This window comes from Xiphophorus maculatus, chromosome 2, assembly GCF_002775205.1.
Source record: "Xiphophorus maculatus strain JP 163 A chromosome 2, X_maculatus-5.0-male, whole genome shotgun sequence".
NCBI lineage: Eukaryota > Metazoa > Chordata > Actinopteri > Cyprinodontiformes > Poeciliidae > Xiphophorus > Xiphophorus maculatus.
In genome coordinates this window covers 17,895,261-17,918,657 of record NC_036444.1, presented here as the reverse complement: position 1 = coordinate 17,918,657, position 23,397 = coordinate 17,895,261, and the positions used below count along the sequence as shown (strand labels likewise).

General features: G+C 36.3%; 1 protein-coding gene across 1 annotated transcript in view; it reads left to right on the top strand.

Moving 5' to 3' along the window:
- hydin (HYDIN, axonemal central pair apparatus protein) overlaps positions 1-23,397 on the top strand; it is a 72,609-nt gene that overhangs the window by 23,042 nt on the left and 26,170 nt on the right. The window contains exons 19-53 of the mRNA XM_023325851.1: positions 1,725-1,963; positions 2,057-2,348; positions 3,101-3,244; positions 3,574-3,717; positions 4,944-5,036; positions 5,193-5,410; positions 8,362-8,491; positions 9,069-9,278; positions 10,836-11,072; positions 11,155-11,329; positions 11,554-11,672; positions 12,805-12,929; positions 13,115-13,251; positions 13,437-13,564; positions 13,694-13,807; positions 14,665-14,745; positions 14,938-15,042; positions 15,164-15,403; positions 16,074-16,191; positions 16,276-16,401; positions 16,487-16,648; positions 16,736-16,909; positions 16,999-17,162; positions 17,280-17,351; positions 18,244-18,427; positions 18,533-18,674; positions 19,529-19,685; positions 20,010-20,174; positions 21,017-21,172; positions 21,249-21,446; positions 21,597-21,709; positions 21,816-21,998; positions 22,187-22,306; positions 22,385-22,544; positions 22,630-22,802. Coding sequence (XP_023181619.1) covers positions 1,725-1,963; positions 2,057-2,348; positions 3,101-3,244; positions 3,574-3,717; positions 4,944-5,036; positions 5,193-5,410; positions 8,362-8,491; positions 9,069-9,278; positions 10,836-11,072; positions 11,155-11,329; positions 11,554-11,672; positions 12,805-12,929; positions 13,115-13,251; positions 13,437-13,564; positions 13,694-13,807; positions 14,665-14,745; positions 14,938-15,042; positions 15,164-15,403; positions 16,074-16,191; positions 16,276-16,401; positions 16,487-16,648; positions 16,736-16,909; positions 16,999-17,162; positions 17,280-17,351; positions 18,244-18,427; positions 18,533-18,674; positions 19,529-19,685; positions 20,010-20,174; positions 21,017-21,172; positions 21,249-21,446; positions 21,597-21,709; positions 21,816-21,998; positions 22,187-22,306; positions 22,385-22,544; positions 22,630-22,802 — 5,498 coding nt within the window. The remainder of the gene's footprint in view (positions 1-1,724; positions 1,964-2,056; positions 2,349-3,100; positions 3,245-3,573; positions 3,718-4,943; positions 5,037-5,192; positions 5,411-8,361; positions 8,492-9,068; positions 9,279-10,835; positions 11,073-11,154; positions 11,330-11,553; positions 11,673-12,804; positions 12,930-13,114; positions 13,252-13,436; positions 13,565-13,693; positions 13,808-14,664; positions 14,746-14,937; positions 15,043-15,163; positions 15,404-16,073; positions 16,192-16,275; positions 16,402-16,486; positions 16,649-16,735; positions 16,910-16,998; positions 17,163-17,279; positions 17,352-18,243; positions 18,428-18,532; positions 18,675-19,528; positions 19,686-20,009; positions 20,175-21,016; positions 21,173-21,248; positions 21,447-21,596; positions 21,710-21,815; positions 21,999-22,186; positions 22,307-22,384; positions 22,545-22,629; positions 22,803-23,397) is intronic.

Below are 23,397 nucleotides of genomic sequence, written 5' to 3'. Positions count from 1 at the left end.
GTCAATGCTAATCAAGCTGTGGGATGCGGCTTGTTTGATGGGATTATTTAAATTCTTCTCATCTTCCCTCCTCACTCCGGGGAGTCAACCCCCTGCTCCTTCTCCTCTCCAAACCCCACCCACCCCTTTAACCGTGATCACCCATGTATCGATCTTCTCCCCATCTGAGTTCCCAAGCTCCTTTGCTCGATTGTACAAACATTGGGAAACTGATCTATGACTCCCAATGTCACCCACCGGCTAAGTACGTTGTGTGGAGAATTTTTATTTGAAGTAAACATCTATATGTAATATGTCGCATATTTTCTGTGCAGGACTCACTTCAGTATGAAAGGTGCAGTGTGAGTGTGTCCCCATTGATCAATAATCTACTTTGTTGTCCTACAGGCAGTGAGAGTGTCCAGGCTTCACTGCATCTGTTAGAAGCTAGTCAAAATCTCAATTAAAAGTTTACTTTCCAGCCATCCATCAGTACCAATGCAGCATGGAACATTGATTGTGATCCTGACCACTGCTTGGTCTTATATATTTCAGTGACATATACATATATATGCGAATGAAAGGAATATGAACATTAGATCTTCATCTGTATTCAGCTCAGAAAGATGCCTCTGAAGAAAGCTGTAAATGAGTATTAAGATGGTTTTGCAGAGTTTTTTAAATGACACAAACGTGTGACAGATCACTGGGATTTCACTTTTTATGTTTTCAACAATGCACTCATAGTCATCTTCCTCCACATCTTTGTAACATAATTGGCAAGTTACTCTGTGAATAGTAATGATGAATTTTATCTTACTTATGTTAGGCAGGGAGTCACTGAACTCCATTTACCTCAAGGATCTCCTGCTGCAATGAGAGTTGATGTGATTATGCAGCTATTTGATACATACATACACTTTCCAGCCATGGATTACATTTTAAGATGAATGCAGCACAGACGGAGGAGACTAACCTGTTAGAATTATTTTAATGCATCACATTTCAGTGTTTGAAAAAGCTGGGATAGCAAGATAACATTAGATACCCTCAGAAAGCCGATTTTCTTCAAACAATTGCAGTAAGTCAGAGCAAAACAAGTAAAGTACAAAAACCTAAGGAAGCTTAATAACTACAAAACACTATACTCAAGGAAAATAGCTGGCACATTTAAAAATTTATTGAATGTCAGTAGACGTTGAGACTTCTAACTTCAGTGCAAGGTGAACTTTTCGGTCAAAAAAACAGGTGTTTGTTGAAATCCTCTTCATCAGCAGTGTCAGAGTTGGAAGTGTGAAAGCTTCACTTGCTGAAAATGTATTTTATTTTTCTTACCAGTTTATTGTTTCAGGTCAAATGTGGCTGCAGCAGCTGATTGTCCAAAACTTCATTCCTTTTAGTTCTCTTCCTAACCTTTCCTTCCTGTATCTTTTTTAAAGGTTCAATTAATTCAAATTCAGAAATTATGTGAGTTATCTACTTTTTGAGTTTCAAAGATAGTACTTTTCATATACAGTACTATATACTATATACAGTTAGATGTCACTGAATATAAGTCAAGGTAATTTACCCTGTAAATCAACTTTTGATTGATTTGAGACTGATAAAAATTTTTACTAAGACATTTTGACACATAGACATTAATTAGTTTTAAAAGGCTTTATCATTTCTTATACCAAATGTTGATGTGATGATGGTGAACTTCACTTGACCATGTTCAGATTGTGTTTCTGTTTTTTTTTCAGATCCATGAACAGTCCTATTGGCGTGTTGACCCTAGTGAAGGAGTAGTGCCGCCTGAGAGCCAGCTGGAGCTTAAGATAGTAGCAAATTTGAAGGACACACTTCACTTTACGGACAAGATGGAAATATCCATACGGGACAGCAGAACACACAGTGTCTCACTGTCAGCCACAGGCACTGGGACAACTATTGTCAGCGACAAACCTTTTGGCCCTACTCTTGACTTGGGCACACACTTCCAGTAGGGAGATAATTAAATTAATTTTGATTTAAAAATGTGCAACTTTGTATCTGTGAACATCAGGTCATGTTTGTTCTTTTTATGTTTTTTAAGCTTTGTTCCATACGAGTACAAATTTAAGCTGACCAACCTTGGTTTGCGGCATCACCGGATGTTCTGGAAGATTGGTGGCTTCCTGGCTTCTCCAAAACAACAAATAAACTTCTCTGGTAGAACAGCGTTACCTCCAATCAGCTCTTCTAGACAGAGAGATTCTGTGAAACGTAAATCTACGCCAGCCACCAGCAGAGAAAAAAATGTGTTCAGCCTCAGTCCCGCTTGTGTGGACCTTTCTCCGGGCTGTTCTGTTGACATGGTACTAACAGCATCCGCGGACTCCCCCAAGGTGTGCTTGTAGAATTTAAAGTGAATAAATAACACCACTGGATTCCATACATAGTGCTCATACACTGACAACAGTGCCTTGCATTAGATAGCATTGTGTTCTTAGCTCTTAGATTTTTCATTTTCTGTTACATTACAATGAAACCTCAATGTATTTTATTTGGATTTTATGTGTTGGCACACAAATTCACATGACTTTTGGGCTTTTAAATTTCTTTGCCAAAAGCAGCAGTAAAGTAGGGCCCATTTCTATTTAAACTCCTTAGCCAATATTTCGTAGACCCAGCAATTTCTGAAATTACAGTGAAACATTTTAGGGCTGCTATTCATGTGGTAAAATAATCTCCACGTTACTCTCAAGCCTTTGCAGCCTACAACTGGATTGCTTCTGATTTTTCCTTGTATTTAGATCTGTCCCTCTTCCCTTTAAGCCTGAAATGTTTACTTGTTCTTGCTGAAGATAAGCATCCCTGCAGCCTAATGCTCTGTCCCCACTGTGGGGAACACTCTGTCCCCATTGTTTCACAGTGGGGACAGAGTGTTCAACGATATGTGCATTTACTGTAGCCCCTTGACTCCCACAATATTTGGTGTGTGGAGTCCCAACAAGTTGATTCTTGATTTCAACTGAGCTAAGGGCCATCTTCCATATGGTCCTATTGTAATATGACAAAATGTAGAAAACTGAAAGCGGTATGACTACTTTTTAAGGCACTGTACATGTATAAACCATGTTTTTCTTTATTTTTCCAGAATTTTCATGAGCGTCTGGTGTGCGACAGCATCATTGGTGGCCATGGCTGTCAGCAAACCATCATGTCTGTGGAAGCAATGTGTCGTTTTGTTGCTCCAGTGCTTAATATTTCCTCAGAGCAACTGAACTTTTGCGTACAAAAGGTTAGTTTTAATCATCGACAACCTAACATTCTGGTTTTATGAGTGCTGCTTGTGAAATCAAACTTGATTTAAAAGGAAAAAAAGTCTAATCAAAGTTAAAACATGATTTAACAAAAGGTGAGCGCTTTTTCATGAAGGGCAGGTTGGCTTTAATAGCTTTTTCTAAGTAAAGTCATTATTTGATCACTGCATTTTTTATTTACTTGGATTATCTTTGTGTTATCAAAACACTGTTTGATGAAACAGTGTGGGAGTGTTACAAAAAAATAAAATCAGAAGTATTGTGAGTACTTTTTTTTTTAACAACTCTGTATATGTCTTTTTTAAAGGTCAAGGGGAAGACCCTGTTGCCTGTATATGAGAAGCTGGTCTTTCAAAATGTGTCCTCTTTGCCTCTGTCCATGGAACTCATTCTTCCAAAGCACTTCTTTCTGTGTGAGACTCCAGGAGAGCACAGCTCAACTACAGCCAAGGTTTGTTTTGGCTACTTCCATTCCTGGTTTAGGAAAGAGGAGCTCCGCTGATTTGGTGTCACTGTCCACTGAAATTTTACTACTATTCTCATATTTACTCATTTAATTCAATTCACATCCTGTTGCAAAGGGGAGTCTTTTGTTGCCTAATTAGCTTCAGATTTATTTACCACCAGAAAATATTTTTACATAGATTTATTTAAAATCTGTTTAGCTGTGTGTTTGATCTGTGGTAGTAGACATGGATGTATGTGTTAACTGACTGAAACCGATAACAAATACAATTCATTCAGAATGATCCAATTTCATTAAATCAAAATGGACCATTAAAGTTTCTTAACAGATGTTGCTTGTTTGGAAGAAAATGAAGGTTTTAAAACTGTAAACAAAGTTTCCTAATCTTAATCTGATTCATTAATTTTTTTGATGGAGCCCTTTTTTAACCTTTGATCAACTGGCGATGAAGCATGATGAGTGATGATATTTTTTAAAGTGCTGTAATTCAAACACCGACAGTTTCTATAAGGACATTTTACTTGCGTGCATCTGCAGCAACCTTGTGTAGTTTTCATTTTTTTGTTCAATCTGTCATTGATGAGTGCTGATTGTTTTGCATTTTTTCCATTTTGTCTTTTTGCAGTTTTAGTCTTTATACTTAACTTTTCAGGTATAAAAAGCCAAGTGTCATGAGATACACAGTACAGATTTTCTTTTAATTCATACCCAAAAATTACCTGCCTTGTAAAATGATGTTTTAAAGTGATTGTCAGTAATCTTCCCATAGTTTTAACTTACTCACAAAAAAATTATGAGATAAATTAATGAGTGTAATACAAAGACAAGAAGTTAAGTTATTTTGGATTGGTCAGTGGTCATAAAAATAAAGATTCACCAGATCTGGAACCACAGTCAATGGAAACAATGTAGCATGTAGTCTTGGGAAAATCAAAAAGATTACATGTAACTTTTCCTTAAGTGCTGAGAATTTTATTATTTTACTGTGCTATGATTCATCAAAAATAACCAGGAGTTAAGATAAAATCGTATGAAACTCTTGTATAAGTATGTTGGTAGTACTTGTTGCTTTTTAGTTGTGAGGAACAACTGAAAAGCTTAATATTTTTCAATCGGTTTTTGACGAAACCCGTCAGCCATAAAACTTACTGCATGTTGTGTTTTATACCTTTGTTTTTTTGAATTAAAATAAGTGGTCTCTATTTTTCCAGCATTTGGTTTTAGAGGACCAGGGTCAATTTGAGTTCTGGGTTTGCTTCGATCCATCTTTCTGTAACGACTTAATGCACCGTGTTGTGAATGAGGTAAGTCTGATGTTGGTAATGCTTCGAAGTAAAACAACTTTAAGAATGAGAATGTGGGTTTTGTTTTTTACTTTTTTGTCACATTTAAATATTTAAATATGGAAATAACATTGATAGTACTGAAATAACTGAATATTTTCCTTCTTCGCCTCACAGACGCTTACAATAAATTACTTGGAACTCCCACAACAAGTGTGTGTGAAGTTGCATGCTGAGGTCCACTTTCCGAACCTTCAGTTTTCTTCATCCATTGTGGATTTTGGTTGCTTGCAAAACTGCTCAGAGATAAAGAAAATGATAACAATGACCAACTGCTTTCAGCTGCCAGTGTGCTACAACTGGGTTTTTATGGAGTACCAAAAACGCCCTTTGAGGTATGAGGGTGAATGTTTTAAGTGAAAACAGCCTCTGTTTTCTTTTGTACTGTATACATTTCAACTATCTACTATCATAAGTTTAGCCATGAAAGGTAATACGTGATGAGTTGCAGAGTTTATACCCATGTACAGTCTAAAATGTTTACATGCATACATTCATCATTATTGTCATATTAATAAGAGCTTTTAACGTGTATTTTCCTTCAGGGTGATACAGTATTTGACCAATATATCTTAAGTGTTTGCTTTTTCATTTCAAACAACAAGATTACATAGCACCATAACTGTGAAAACTTGGCATTGACTTGTGTTATCAGTTGGCTAGTAGGCTGAAACATGTTGCAAACATTTTCATGATATTGTAATTTTCTGTGACATTGAGTTTTGGGTTTGCTTTATGTGTAGGCTACGATCATCAAAATTACAGGAAAAACGAAGGCTTGAAGTTTTCACTTTGTGTACGAAATCTGTCTGAGTCACACCTTTTCATGTGTGACAAACTATTGAGGTTTTTCCGGATTTTTAGCTGCATCTGCAGCTTTCTTTTGTAATTGTTATAACTGTTATATACAAATACATGTAAAATGTAAGTTTATCAGTAGGATCTACTTGTTTTTGGAGTCAGAAAATATTTTAGTTAGTTACTGAAAAGATGAGATTCAGGGCTGATAACAGAATGGATCTCTTCCATGCATTAAATCTGTTCACTGGGATGCTTCAGTAGAGAGCTATACATTTAACCCCACTGAACTGAATTGAGCCAAAGCCATTATAAATTCTCTGGGGAAGACACATTTACTGATGGTGTGCTTTATAAACTTTACAGTGTGCCTCTTTCAGGCCTCTGCTTTGGCTCTTCTGGAATAAACTGCGAATACTGTAGTAGTCTACTTGTGGCCTTGAACCAAATAACTAATAGCTCTGCAAGATTTATCACCCTCAATCAGCTTTTCCGCCTCAACCTTTTCCATCTATTGGTATTCTTTCGTTTCTGTCTTTCCCTTTCTTCTCCTCTCAGGGCTTTACATTGCTTATTTCTCTTTTTTTCTTTACCCCAGCTCCCTCTCTCTCTTCTCTGCCTCTGCATCTCTTTAATACTTTAACCACATCCAATCCCTCTTCTTTTTCTCCACCCTTTCCCTCTTAAAAACCATCCTCGCAGGTCGTCATGCTAATTAAATGTAGACTTCACCTCTGTAAAGTCTCTTTCTCTCACACAAAACCTACGTTATCTTGCCATGTTCAGCTAATTACATCGCTATCAGTAATTACACCACAGTCCTCTGAGATGGGATTGTCTGTGAGGCAAATTCTTTTATCCTAACAACATATATATGCAGCATAGCACATGTAGATCCTGCAGTGTGTTCTATCTGGAAAACCTTCAGCAAGACAGAACAAGAACACATATTTTTTTGTCCATTTCTAATGTGTGAGGTATTAGATTACTGTGTAAACCAAAGACTGCCTAATCAGTGAAACAAGTAACTTAAGGAAGCACCATGCTAAAGCCAGTGTGTTCAGAGGAAACAGGGGTTTTCATCTCCAGTCCATAAAGGACATTTTGGGCCATCCAGGTCCTACAAATTTTAGATGTGTCGCTGGTCCAACACACCTGAATCAAATGGCTGAACTGCCTCCTCAGTATGAAGTGAAGTTCTCCAAAGTCCTGGTAATTATTTGACTCAGACAAGTTGAAGCAGAGACGCAGCTAATGGTTGCAGAACACAGGCCCTTCAGGACTAGAGTGTAAGACCCCTGATGTAAACTGTTTTGCTGCCAGAATTTGCAGATTAATTCTGTTTTTGACTTGCATTAAAAAGCAGTAGAAAAAAATGTAATATTTTCTTATAAGTGGCCACATATAGACTTAATCTTGTAAATGTCCTAAGTCTTTTGGTGAGCTCTATGGAAAAAGTGAACTGCATTGCATTTAAAGCAATGCCCCTTTAGTCATACAATCTCAATAGCATTCTGTGAAAGCACTCAGAGCCCAAGATGTCAAGAATTTGACTGGTATGATTTGTAATGAGAAAATGATCAACAAATTCTGGTCACTAACTAAAAAAACCCTAACCTTTTTCTGCATAAAAATATTAAACTGTACAATCATTGATATGGGTAAAACTAATTTCACATGATTGCTTTAATTACAAATATTCAATTCCCCATGTATTTCAGAGCAAAACTTTGACAGTAGTAATGCATTTAAAGACTTGCAACCCTTAGAGGCAGTAGGATACAATGTAAATGTGATGGAGAGTCCCAAATGTTTTTTTTAACTTATATCCAGCAAAAATGTGACATACTTTTCTCTAATATGTGACTGCCAGAAATGAGGCTGAAGCAACAATTGTCAATATGATCATTCCACAGGGCTCCCTGCTGGTGCCCTTCTTATTATTCTTTTACCCTATGTGAGCTGAAACAACAGTACTGCCACGGTATTTGGCAGTCTTAGAACATTGTGTGCACAGACACACACACACACACACATACAACACTTTTAACAGCAGTAATGTAGCCACTCTTTAGTGATTTGATATATAGTTTTTCCTGGCGAGCTTTAAGAAGACCTCAATTGCTGCATCTCTTTCATTCTCATCCATGTTTATTCAGCACTTCATTGCAATCTATCCTGACCTGTTTCCTTCTGCCTGCCTATTAAAATTCCTCTTAATTATAGAACACTCTGTTTAATTAACTTGATGGATGCATCCAGCGTGATCCCACAGGGAACAAGAGACGAGAGTACTAAAAGAAAATGAGTCTGAGTTCTTTGGGATGTGAGAGCTTACCGTTTTCTCTTCTACTTGAGTATTGCATTATCTCTGAATGGAAGGAAAAAAAGATTGTTCAAAATTATCTTCAAATGTTGAATTTCCAGTTTACTAAGGAGAAAAATTATTTTGCTAAATGGGTATTTTAAAATCCTTCTCCCCTCACAGAAAAACAGAAACGGCAAAAGCATCAATTAACCATCGAGAGAGTGAGACTGAGGTTTCTCCATTGCCTGTGTGCCTCAGTCCTGAAGCAGATGACCAGAGCAGCACACTACGTCCTGTGAATGTGGAGGAGGTAGGCAAATGTGGACTTGTAGACAATCATGGATTTTTAAAAGGGTATTAACAACTTTTCCTCTGTCATTTCTGCTGTGAAGTTGAAAAATGTTCATCATCCACACCTGTACACTGGAATAAGCCTCAAAGTAGAGAGTTGCCTCGTTTGTCAGAGAGCAGATAATTATACTGCCAATTGTAGGACTTTTATTTTTAGAGCAATTTATAACTGAAAAAATGTGATATGATGCTTCAGTTGCATTACCATTTACAGTGCTAAAGAGTTTAGCTACATTTCATGTGACCATAGTTTATTTAGCGTCCTGAGGCTTATATTTAGAAAGATAGTGGTTATAATACTCATCTGGCCCATTTATTTCTTACTAAATATGAGAGCTGATGACTAGTGATCAAATATCAAAATGTGTCTCAATAACTTCAATTTTAATGCCAGATGTGTGTGGTCATACTGACTCATAGGCTGTGTGAATGAGCCAGAATTCATGTTAATGCAACTCTAAACATTACCTCAGCTCATTTATGGTGAAGCCTTGTATCTCCCACTGATGATCTACTGTTCTATTTTTTTTACATAGGTTTTTGACATCTTACCAATGTGTGGCGTATTGCAGCCTCAAGATGAGCAGCGTGTCACTTTCTCTTTCTTTGGTCATGAGAACATCAGGAGGGAGGTGGTGGCTAAGTGCTATGTTGAAGATGGACCAACATATGAAGTCCAAGTCAGAGGAGAAGCCTCAGCAATGTCTTACAGTCTTCAATCCTCACATCTTGACTTCGGCTATCAGGTATATAAAATTGTGGAGTTTAGATTCTTTTTTTTTTTCTGGCAATGATGCTTTACACTAGACATTTTACAAGTGAATTATTTACTTTAAGTTGTTTCTCATAAATACTGAAAACTGTCAGAGTTTAAGATCCCATCACTTCATGTGATGGGATCACATGAAGTTTCTAACCATTGCACATTGACCTCACGAATAGAGAGAAGTTTGGAAGCACTCTCATGAGTTGTACATTTCATTAAAGTTTAAACTTCAGTTTTGTTGCATGTCAATCAAGAATGAACCATCTTATGACTTGAAACGCAACACCTGAAGGATCAAGTAATTTCCATTATTTAGTTATACTTTGCTTTTTATATTCTTTTGCATCTGTTTGCTCATCGATGTGTTATGAGTTGCCCAAAGCCAATTTACTGTTTGGAGATGTTGATAAGATGATACATACTGCAACACAAGATGGTAATGCTGACCATATTACAGGGTGTAAGACTAATTTGTGTGATTTCTTTGAGTTTACTCAACTCGTGCAGTGTAATATTATTGTTAACAGTGCCTTGTAAAAGTATTCCTACCACTTGAACTTTTGAATGTTTTGTCACTTTACAATCACAAACTTTAATATATTCCATTGGGATTTTATGTGGAATAATAAATATCACACAACTCTAAAGGAAAAAATGCAAGGTTTCCAGCTTTTTTACAAATAAAAAATGTGAAAATTGTGGCATGCATACTAGTTCAGCTCCCTCTATTTCATACCTCTAAATAAATACGTAATCTACTTTGCCAACAAGTCCACCTGTGAGCAGTGTAAACTCCGTACCAAGCATGGCTGTTCTGTAAAGGCCTCAGAGGTTTGTTTGAGTACTTTCAGTGATGAATTGGCATAGTCTGTTTTCACTTTTTGCACTATTTCACCATATTCTTTTAATGGCAGAAGAATGTTTGGATTACAAACTAAACAACTGCTGATATAAAAGATAAGTTAATATTCATCAATTCAATTAATATATTTATACAGATTTTTCATAATGGAAACTAGATGAGTTGTTAACTTTTAATGCCACAGTCTTCAGTCAGTTTTCCACACATTTGTCTTGTTCATTTGCACCTTCTATTTATGTATGCAAGCCACTGAGACTTATCATTGATATTCAAAACAAGGACACATTGATTTTTTTATTTAGGTGAAAAACCGATTCAGCAGAGCATTTATCCAACCCTCCTGTCTGTTCAGCATTCTTCATTTTCTTCCTCTTTTACACTCCAAATGTTGTTTTATTATCAGAAATTTGAATTATTTGAGCACCTTCACCTGAAACAGGCCAGCTCATTCATATTGAAGTATTTGTAATTTTTGTTAAATTCCTTTCAGTTCCTTTATTTTTATGACCCTCAAGCACAAAAGCCATCTTGACAACTTTTTTTCTAGGTTGCAATTTTTTATTTTGTGTTTACTACACAAAAGTAGATGGAACAGTTTATGTGTTCATTGTCACAAGGCTCTATTCATGTGATCTTCAAGCTATAATGTTTTAATTTCCTTTCTCCTTCTTCCAGCTCTTTCACTGTGTCGGTGAAGTTGAAATGTGTGTTCGCAATACCGGCAAAGTGGACTTTGACTTCAGCGTCATATACTTTCCAAATGCAAAGGAGAACGAAGGTGTTGATAAAGGAGATGGAGCACTGATTAAGGCAGATAATGACAACAGAGATACACAGCACTTAAAAGGAAGTGGTGAACAACATGAGAGGCTGAAGATCAGACCTGGGTGGCCCATAGTTATTCCATCTGTGGTGAGTCAATCATAATAGAAGCTCCTGTGTGAATTTTTCATGGTGTGATTTGAGTTTATCATTTAACATTCTGTGTTGCTAGGGCTACATTAATGCTGGTTCAGAGAAGCACCTGCGTGTACTTTACCTGCCTGGCATCCCTGAAGTGTTTAAGAAGCAGTTTCTGCTTCAAGTGGCTTTCTTACCGCCGCAGGAGGTCACGCTAACCGGGGTGGGAGTGTTCCCAAGAATCCAACTGAATTTGCCACAAAACCTGTGTATGTTCAGACCTTCACTCAGATGGTCACAGATTCTGCCAAAAGAAATACATTATATTACTCATTATGACAGTAGTTAATTATCAACTGCCCCCCCTCCCCCTCCCCCCCCCCACACACACACTCACACAGCATCTAAATGTTCTGAAATCTTCCAGTTGACTGCATTTGGTATAATTTTATCCCAAATAGACACTTGGAGTAATTGTGTGGTTCTCTTGCAGCAGAGCAGTGCTACAGAGATGTGGTGCAGCAGGCCCATGATGCTGTGAAAGCACAGAGTGCCAGTCAGGAGCTTACACTTGAAGAAGGAGCTGAACAACAGCCTGATTGTGGGCCATTGGTCAGTAAAATGGATATAAAATACTTGCTTACTTATTTAGGAAAATCTATATAATTTATATAGTTTTATGCAAACAGTTTCTCAAAAGTTTAAATGTATTGTCTTAACCTTTTGAGGTCGACGCCCGCCCTGTGGCGGGCATGACGTCATGTTTCTGTGTGTGTTTTTTGCTCCAATGTGATAATAAATTTTGTCAAAATGAAACAAACACTGTAAAATCACAAAGTTTAGGATGTTCTGAAAATAATGATACCAAACAAGGTAAGGTAAATAGTTTTTATGGTGAAAATATAAGGGTAAATTCAAAATTAGACCAAAACGGCCATTTAGACCCAAGACTCCTTAAAACAATCTTACTTTATTGTCATAAATCACAATCACAATCTTACTTTATTATCATAAAGTGAGATAGTTTATTTTATGATAATAAAGAACGTAAGAACTTTAGAATTTTTTGTCTATAGTTCATCCTATATAAAAAAGAATTTTATAATAAAGAACATGTTATGGTCTTTTATCAGAAGCACATTAGCCTCTCCCAAAGGATGTTTTAAACAAACAATTTGTTGTAATTTATTAAGTTTTAAAATAAATTTAAAAATGGGTAGTTTTGATTTAGAAAGGTCGAATGGTGAAAGAAATTAAATGCATAGTAAAACAAGGGGACACAGGGAAGTTCAGGAAATGTATCCCTGTCTGATCAATCTAACCTCAAGCATATAAGAAGGAATGTTACATTTATAAACCGCATTTAAATGCAGTTCATTGGCAAACAGTTGTCCATTAAATATGTAAAACAGGAAAAAGCAAACTAGCAAGTAAAAGTAAAGATGGAAGAAAAACATGCAAGAAGATGTAACACATACATATAATGGACAAGTGAAATACAAAAATTGTGCAGGCTGGAAACATAATCTCAGGTTTTAGCAGACATCTGAAGACATTATTGGAAGAATAACTATATTTTCAGTTTCTCAATTGCCACTTCCTCCTTTTATTCATTCATATGCTTTAACAAATTAGTAATAATAAACAGAAAAAAGGCAAACAGCTAAATTGTAATCTGATATGTTTTTCCCATTTTGTCTTGCTCTGCTGTTTTCTTTTTTTCTTTTCCACCTGCTTTCTGTAGAGTGAAGAGTTGATCCAAATGGAGGTTGAGAGACTTCTAGTGAAAGATAATGCCCATGTGCCTGACAGGCTGTGGGATCTTGGTGACTCACCAAGTTCTGTTTCACAGTGGCAGGATTTACACAAGTAAGTTGAAACAAAACTCTAGTTTTAAAGATGGTCTTGACTTAGAATTTTGCTTAAATTGATTACTCTAAACAAGTTAAATTAGAGTTTTATGTGTCTGATTTCTTATGGCCTATTATATAAATCAAATTCTAATCATTAGTCAGTAAAAGTTTAGTAAGTTTCTTTTTTTTTTCTTTTGCCAGGTTCAAGCTTCCACCATATGTGCTGGATTTTGGCTTGGTGTTTCCAGGCAAAATCTTCGATCAGACAGTGAACATCTTAAACAATGGGCCAATACCAGTGACCTTCAATGCCTACTGCAAACATCTAACAGGCACAGGTGACACAAGCACAGTTGTAATCTCTGTCTTCCTTTCTTTATATTTATATACATTTTTTTTTTTTTTTTTTTGGATCATATAGCTACTTGAAAAACATATTCTTTTTAACAAAACAGCATTGTAACTTGGAAAGAATTGTAAAATCAATAATTGTGCAAGTGAGATTTAATATTATCTTTCACAGGCTTCACAGCAGAATTTCAAAACATAAAGAACCTTCCCAGGGGTGAAAGTCAGACTTTTACAATTACGTTTGATTTTCTCTCTGCCAAAGGAAAGGTGGGGCAGACTAGTGTCATTCTGCCAATACAGGTGATCACAAGTATCCTCAAGAAATCCCAATTATTATAATTAAGTTTAACATTATTATATTACTTGTCTGCTGATTCTGACAACCATTGAAGGATTGCTAACTTATGATGTTTTTGGTTGGTTTTAAAGCTCACAGATGGCCCAGTGGTGCAGGTGGAGTTGCGTGCAAACATTAGTATTCCAGCGATCACTACCTCAATGAATCTGCTACTTTTTGACAAAGTGCAGTGTGGCATGTGCCAGGTAAAAGAACATTCATTCTTTCACAGATCCCAGATTACCTTTGACATCCTGAAAAGGAACATGTATGATGACATACAGTGCTTTGTCAAAGTATTCATACTTGGTCACATTACAACCACTAACTTTCATCAATTTCATTTGCAGTGAGTTGCACTGGATTTTATCCAGGGGTAACTGAGCAAATGGGATGAGAAAAATACACACCACACACGGCAGATTTCTATTTGTAGTTTTTTTTTTTTCATTTCTTTTTTGAGTAATGTATTATTGACCTCCCCTTTCACAGTTTTGAAACACTATGTATACGTCCATCATATAAAATCTAAATAAATACACTTAAGTTTGTATATGTACATAAACAAAACATAAAAACTTTTTGAGGCATGGTAAAGATTTCAGACTTCCAAAAACATCTAATCCTTTGCAAATATAGCCAGGATGCACTGGCTAACATTTTTTTATAACTGTATAAACTGTATAACACTTAATTATAGATTTCAATATGATTTGTTTTTGGAAGAATGCAAAAGAAAAGTGAAAGTCCAAAGACTCAATTACAGAATGTGTTGCATATGAATGAGTTGCACTAACAAGGTAACTACATGTTGCCTCACTATCGTGCCATCTTGTAATTTAGTTTAACATCGGGATGACAGAGTTGCAAAGAGTCAACATCCTCAGAAGTACATGAGCCTTGGATGACAATATGTTCAGCTGAAAATAATCCTCAGATGATTGAGCATAAGTGCTCTGCTTTATGTCAAACACTGACGATTAATTGTTATAGGTAGATCTCGCCCACTCGATTTTTTTTATTTTTTGCAAAACTAATCACGCTTGGAAATGTTTTTTGTCAGATTCAAAAGCTGCAGCTGAAAAACTGTGAGGCTGTACAATGTCATTGGAAGATAACTGAAGAGATGAAACCTCTCAAAAAGGTGTGATGTTTTAATTATTTTTTTATTTTTATTATTATTTCTCCACTAATGTTGTTTAATAATAACCAACTACGACAATTCTCTTTGACTTGATGTTAAAGTTGTTTCTGAAAATGTTTGGTTAGTGTTTGAAATGTTACATGATATTTTTTCTCATTGATAAGCTCTTTATAAATGTAAATATTCTTGCAGCATCAACATCAGCCTCCAAAGATATTCCAGGTGTTTCCCTGCTGTGGTGTGCTGGATCCTGACGAATGTGTTACCATCCACGTCAAGTTCAACCCTATTCACGGGGTAGAGATTATATTAATTTTCGGATCCTTTTTATTCAAATGAAACCAACACTCTTGTTTAAGCGACAACAAGTGTAACAGGACTATTATAAGAATGTTTGAAAACTGTTTTTGTTTTCCAGGGGTCATACAGCAGACGGTTGGTGGTCCATGTCGAAGACAGCATTGAGCAGGTCTTCATTACAGCTAAGGGTCAGGCTGAAGAAGCACTCCTCGAGTTCTGCCCATCTGTACTGGAGCTCGGACCCGGTCTTCCCTTTAGCACAGAATCTAAATCTGAGGTCACAGTGAAAAACCTCTCCTCCTTTCCCATCGAGTTTTACTGCCTTGAGTTTGACACACAGTACCTCAAGGAAGAAGAGGTAGCCTTGTTTAAAGATTTAGAAACAATATGTCTGATGTATTGTATTGAAAAGTAATTTTCTGGTTTATAGTACCGTACTCTGTATATCTACCTAACGTAACCAGAATTTGATGCTAAAGGTTTTTACTTTCTAAAGTTAAACTAGCTAAGGCTTGATTGGTCTTTCAGCTTTGCTGAGGTTTCTCCAGACTGATTCGTTCCTGGTAGATCTTTTCAAAAATACCTTCTACTGTGTGACATACATAACTCCCTCCAGTAGAAAAACAACCACAAAACAGGCCACCACTGCAGTACTTCACAACTGATGGTTGGCAGACTCGGCACACACTTAAAAGCTTCCCCCTTTTCCTTCAGCTGTCAATGAGGCAATTCTAGTTTCATCAGATCATACTGCATGACTTCAACAGTAAGGTCCTCTTCCCTGAGTGTATTTGATTTTTATGCTTAGATTTAGAGAAATCACTCTTTTCAGAATTTGTTTGTCTCATTTCCTGTCAAAAACAAAATTTGTGATTGAATAAAAGTAATTTTATATCTTAATCTGCTAGGGGTCTAAATAATTTTGGGTAAAATGTGGAAAACCAAACTAAAACTCAGAACCAGAAGCAATGTTCCCTTTTTTAATCATTCTTCATATAGTTTTTTTTCCCCTCTTTTTTTCCTTTAAGACCCTGCGGACTATACCAGAATATGATGAGAACAACTTGCTGCTGCTACCCCCAAGGACCCCTGGAGAGGGCCTCCCTGTGGAGCTGCATGAATATTGTTCTCGGCTAAAAGATTATGGTAACTTTACTAAAACACTAATTTTTAGCAGATTGCAGTCTTTGTTTTAATGCTAGCAAAATAGTTGTTTTTGCTTATCTACAGAGCAGAATGAAGGCATAGAGGAAGCTGATTCAAAGAAAAGTGGCACATTAAAGGATGAGGAGAAATCAAAACCAAGTGATGGTCCAGTTGAGATGGACCCCTGTAGGTTGAAATCAGATAAGTTTTGTAAGCAGCAGAAAGGCTATACAAAAGAGCGCAACAAAACAGGTTGTTTTATTCACTATTAATTTATTATTGTGTCTTCATTTAGTTTTTTCAAAATTGACCAAAGAGGGAATCAGTCAGGGAAAGTTAGAGTTGACCCCTGTGGTCAGAGCAATTGCCCGCTATATGGATCTGGACCTTTCCCTGGAGGGACAAACAGTACAACACAGAGGAATTGCCATCATTGTATATGGAGCCCCTTTGGCAGGTAAAAATGTGCATCTTTATCTGCTCTTTCAAAGTAAAATTGATTTAACTCTAACTTTTTTGTTTTAAATCTTAACTTGTTTGTCAGATAAAAACAAGTTGGCAGTGGCTCTGGCAAATCACTATGGAACAGCGTGCTTGAGCATTGATGGTGTGCTCACAGATGCAATTCAAAATGGCACTTCTTCAGTAAGCCTATCAGTAAGACAGCTTTATGATACTCTATTAGCTGAATATGAACAAAAAAGGGCTACAGAAGCTGGTAAGCCTAAAATTTCACTTAAGCAGTTTAAAAATAAGATTTAATTCAACTCACCAAAAAACAAGAAAACCTTTCACATTTTTTCACAGAGAAGATGCAAACAAAACATGCCGCACATTCTGAAAGCTCAGTTCGGCATCTAACTCCAGTTGGTACTGCGGAAGCTCCCCCAGAGTATATAGAAAAGCATCACCAAAGAAATTTCAGTTCATCTCATCACAAGTTAGAAATCTCAACAAGAGAATTCAGTTTGGTACATGTAGTGATGTTTTTCTACTCAAATCCTCTGTGTAGCCCTTATTCATCATAATGTAGAATCACATATTAAATCATACAACGTCTATCTGCTGACATATATTTGTTGTTTCAGAAAGGGAATCAGCCATTCCGTTTTTTCCCATCTGAAAACCAGATTAGTGAAATCCTCATGGAACGTTTTCAGGTACAGTAAAATTGAGCAACATGCCCAAGAATTTTATTAATAAGACACTAAATATTTAAGATAACACAAACTTTAAATTAAAACATAACCGAGATTGCACAATGAAACAGATAGTTACTGGTTACAGCATATGGAGACGTTGCCTTAAAATCAAGTCTATCTGATGATTCATCTATTTATAAACAATAATTATCAGTAGTCAGTAGTTTTCTGTTTGATCAGTCTTGTATTGTTGTGGAGGAGTTTTAGCCTATACTTTGCAACATTATTTGTCTTCTTTGACATTTGCAGACACATTCCTGCACAGCTCTTTTAGGGTTCCAGAGCAGCATTTCTACACCTTAATTTTTTTGATTGTATCCTGCTGTGTTTGGAACCATTGTCAAGTTGCTGACCCAGTTTAAGCCAGTCTTAAGCTTACAGATGACTGATGCCCTCAAATTTAATCTATCTCAACTTTGCTCATATTTGCTCGAAGGACATGGCTCCAGAACTTTTTTTTAGTTTAGAAATAAATCTTGCTTTCATAGAAGATTTCACATTTCTGATATTCAATTAATAAATAACAATCAACTATGAGAAACCCATGGGTGTTTCTTCACCACAAAGTTTCTGTGCAGGCAGAATGGATGGACTTAGTTTTTCACACAATGGTTCTGGATGTTCTGTTTTTGGTAATTAAGTGCATTAAAATTTCACAATTGAATCTGTCAAGGTGGTAGCTATCAAAGGCAATATTCACCATACAATAAGAATGCCAATCTGATATTTTGTCTTTTACCCCAAATCTTATAGCTAAAATATTACAATTTATCTTTTACCTGGACCGGATTTGCTTATCATTGAAAAAAGATATGCAAATCCTCATGTTTCTATTATTCTTTATTAACAGTCAAACGATTGTCAACGTGGAATGGTCATCAGTGGCCTGGAATCTATTTACACTCACTCTCTACAAAGCTCGCTTCAAGCTGTGCTCAAGGCATTCTGTAACCGGAAGCACATCTATGTAGTCAACTTATTTGACACCTACGATGCCCTGACAAAACGTGAAGGACTACAGAGACAAGCTCAGGGTAAATTGTTTGCCGGGTCTCTCACAGTGTAGATATGTACATTTGTATGCCAAAGTTGTATTACAAGGTTGGAACATGTTTGTTTTTTTTGTGCATTTTCTGCAGAAGCCTTGCAGAAAGAGATAGCTGAGAGGGAGGAGAAGTGGTTCTGGGAGTTGGATCAGGAAATGTTCGATGCTTTGCCTGACGAACATAAGGCGGGTATTACCCAGCGACACTTGCAGACACTTCGACAGAAAAAGCAGAGGTAATGATTTGACACATGTATAAAATCTTTTTCTTTTTGAGCTCTACTTCCTTAACTTATTAGATGGTGTGTATTTTATCTTCTGCATAAATGTAGGATGCACATTTGTAAGCAAATTTTCCTCTACCCTAAGAAACAAGTGGTTCTACCTTGTTGAAACATTGTTCACAAAGGTTTCATCAAGTTTTTGGTGTCAAACAAACTGCAAAAATAATATTTTCTGTCTAAGTTATTACATTTGAACAACCATAAGTGCTTATTACCCAATTTTTTAAAGATCTGGGCATTTGTAACATTCATTTGTCTTTACTAAAACTGGCATAAATGAACATTCAGAAGATGAAGTGAATAATAATAAAACCTAAAAGCTGATAAAGACCAGATCGTTATTATTTCTGAAGTGTTGTCTCTGAATTAGAGTTACAGAGTTCTCAAGGTAAAAACTGAGGTATTGCTCAAGTTCATTTGTGTGTGAAAAGACAGATGTGAAAATGCTTTCGTAACTGTTGTATATCTAAAGAAATATTTCGCAAACCCTTTATGGACTTATCAAATGAAAGTGATTGTTAATGAACCAACAGATTTGTTTTTTTTTCATGAGATAGCCAAAACCTCACTTTCATTTAAATGTTGTAGATTGACCTAAAATTTTTTTGATTGAAGTAAGAAAAAGGTCAAAACTTGTGAAAACTACAACTTGCATTGTAATTTTGCACTGTTTGAGCTTCAGGTTTTTCATATACTGCTTATTTTTGCTCTTGAAATCAAACATTGAGAGTTGAAATTTAACGGTAAATTGAATATAGTTCTCAGCTGTATAAACATAAGGTGCCTTTTGGGTTTTTTTATTGTAGAAGGGACTTTGAGCAGAAAGCAAAGGAGGAGGAAGAAAGGAGGCTGCATGAGGAGTATCTCAAGTCAAAAGAAAAGGAAAGGAAAAAGAAGAAAAAGGATGAAAAGTTAGAAACCGTAGAAGTTCCGAAGAGGAAAAACTCAATAGATTTAAAGCAGGTCTGTGTTTGAATATTTTCACTGATTCTTTCTAAATAAACATTTATATAAACTCCAATAAGTCGGCACAGTTACTCCCTCATCAGATGAATTTGTTTTATTTCATTTTTTGGTCAGCATAAACAATGTGCAAAAGATGTTCCTGATGGCTGGTATTCTACAAATTTATATTGGATAAACGACGCCATTTTCAGGAACCAGGCACTAGATTTAATTATGTTTGACCGGGAACATAACAAAAATGTATGTTCTGTACAGGCCCTTGAGGACTGTAGTTTTTTGTTGTGTTCTGGATTAATATTTTTAATATCTTCCCACTTTCAGTGTTTTATGGATGAGCGACAGAGTGAGTTTGAAAAATTTGATCAGATCCAGGCAATGGTGGATCAGATCCTGCAGCAGTGGGACCGGGCCCAAGGCCTCCTCCTGGATTCTCGTTATGTTGAGGAAACTCTTCCAGGTTCAGATGAATCCATAACAGAGAAAAGAGTAAATATGACATTTTGTTTCATAGAATTGGATCTGACAAGTTAAGCTATTTCTGTTTGTCATCCTTAGATTTGATCAGGTCATTGTTATATTGGGATTCTTAAAACGTTCTCAACTCTTTTAAAATGACTCCACTTTGAAATTGAACGAACAGTAAAACAGTTTCTGGAAACGTATGTAATTTGATTTTTTTTATTTATCCACAGGTCTACATACGTTTAGCAAAGTACTTGTAATTCTCATCTCTTTTCTTTTCCAAATGTTCTGTTTTTCTTTGTGTCTATCCTTACTTTCTTTGTTGTTAATTTCTTTTGTTCTTTGGTTGTTTCCTTTCTTGCCTTCCTTGACTTCCTTAGCTTCTTTATTTTTTACCTTCCTTTTTTGTGTCCTTTCCTCCTCCTTTCTTCCTCTTTCCTACCCTGTGCCGTACAGCACATCCCTTCCTGTCTTATCTGTTTTTTCCTCCCTTGAATAGATTCTTATTTCCTTCCTTTTGTCCTTTTTAGCTTCCTCGAAAATTTCTTTCCCTTTTTTGTCCTCTGTCTTTTCTTCCTTCCTTGTTTCCTTCGTACCTCCACCTCTTGAATTTTCTTTCCTTCTTCTTTGTGTCCCACTTTACTTCCTTCTTTTTTCATATTCTAATTTTATTCTTTCAGTTTTGTTTTTCCCCCACTGTAAAAATATTCAGCATAAATTCAGGGTGAACCTTCGTATTATATTTGTTCCAATAAAAGTAAAGGATCTCTTCAAAAGCTGAGTCTGAAATTGTCAGAAATTTTGAAAAACAAAAATGTGAAGATTACAACAAACTAAAGCCAACATTCACATTTATCTTCACTCAGTATTCACACCTGAGTAAGAGAACAAAGAAAGGCCCCATTAAGGCTATCCAGAGAGCACCGGACGTCATCCCTCACATTGTAATAAATGTGACACCAAATGGGAGTTGTAGTTCCACTGAACTGCTTAAAAACAGTGTACTTCCTTCTCTTGAAGAGGTAAGTATTTTTCATATTTTTCAATAATTAGGTTGATTTTATATTCTAAATGGTTTCTTTCTTGCACCCTATACAGATAGAGAACGACTTGGGTTTAGGACCAAATGGCCCCCTGGTTGTTCCCCCAACTACTCTCTCTGTTGTTGCTTTCCCTAAATACAGGGAACAACTTAAAGTTAATCAAACATGTTTCACCTTCCTGAATCCCTCTGACCAGGATGAGGATGATGAGAAGAAAGATCTAGAGGAATCATCGCATAAAAAAACTCCACAGGTCATTTTTTTTCACCAGTATCCAAAACCTTTTCAAGAAAAAAAGTAAAGATAAAGATCCAACTGAAGGAACATTCATGTTATCCGTCATCTAAATTTTGGTCATTCTAGTTTGTTATGGCATTTGAAATTGTACATTTTGTGTGCTTAGGAAAGGGCAGTTAAACGTCACAAGGAGTACAAGACCAAAGAGAAAAAGGGCAGAGACACTCAAACACCCTCGAGAAAACAATTCAAGATGACAAAATTGAAGAATTCAGAGAGGTCCAACACACTTTTATGCAGTTCCTCTTTTTCGATCCAGACACTTTACAAGTATTTCAGAGCAGTAGTTGTTCAGCTGTCTAATTATGTTCATGTTTATGTGCAGTTTGACCACATATCGCTGGGTGGTACCAGCTGGCTCTGAGGTGCTTCTGAAGATCTGGTTCTACTCTGAATCACTAGGAGTTTTTGAACAGGTCTTCAATTTTGAGTCAGTGGGGAGCACCAAACGTTACCAACTCACATGCAGAGGAATTTGCACCTATCCCTCTATCGCCACAGACTACAAGTCAGTATGCATTATTCAATCAAGTTGTGTGGGAAATTGAGGTCTTACAATCTTAATAATGCAGTTATTTAATTTGACTTCTCTGTACTCTGCTCCAACTGTTGTTGATTAGCTAATTGGAATCCCTTTTTAATGTTTCAATCAATCAATCAATTACTTTGAATGGTACATCATTAATCTTTCCACAGGACTGTTTTTGCTCATTCTAAGAAGGTAGCACAAGAGAAAGAAGGCCTTCAGAAGACCTATGTAATCAAACCTGGTTACTTTGAGTTTGGACCTTTACTTTGCAGCAAAACTAGAGACAGGTGAGAGACTGGAAAGTTTTAAATAGGGTTGTTTCAGCTGATATATTTTTAATGTCAGATTTCCATGTTTGTCTCCAGGTATAAGAAAAACACATATCCAGAAAACTCTGAGAGGCTAGAAATTTGTAACGACTCTGGTATGGAGGCAGAGGTCACGTTCAGTTTCCAACAAGACACTCAGGGCACAACATATCTGCTAGATCCCCCTACAATGACTCTCTCACCAGGACAGAAAGAAGTACTTCTCAATGAAAATTATCTTAGTTGAGTACATTAGATGATGCAACAAAAACACATGTATATGTAAATATTCTCTTCATCAGGTGCTGACAGTCTATGCATATCCAACAAAACAAGGACAGATAAAAGACAGCTTAATTTGTAATATCAAGGACAATCCTGAGCCTGTGATCATCCAAATCTCTTGCTGGGGCATCCGACCAGAAGTCGAGCTGGACAGCACCCATTTAAACTTCGGCAAGGTTCTGCTGCACAAGTACGTAAAGAAACACAAACCTCTGCCTGCCTCTTTATGCTTTCCCTTCAAAAAACAATATATTCTGATGTATTTTAAAGAGGTCTTCAGAATTATCTTTTTTACATTGACCTAAGTTTTAATTTGTTTAAAATGTGTTGGAAAAATAATCTCATTGAAAAAAGGTGCAGTACACCAGATTTTACCTCTGGTCTAGCAGCAGTTCTTAACACAAAAATATATATTAAAAATAAATTCATAACACACATGAACACAGTTAGTTGGTTTATATTACGGTACTCACTTTCTCTACAACCTTGTACTACACCCTTTATTCAAAACATTTTGATGTTTGAACACATAGATTGCCTTGCAAAAGTATGCAACCAACATAAAGCTGTGCATAATTGCAATATATTCGTTATTAAAAATGTAACCAATGTAAATCAATAAGTCTGGTGAGAATTTGTATCCAGCCACCGTTTGTCAACAAAGTTTAGATGAAACTTTAACCAAAATATATGCTGTCAGTCAAGTTCCCTCTGAAAAAAGGCATCCCAACAACATAATACCAGCAATGAGTTACACTGTGGGAATGGTGTGTTGAGGGTGGAGT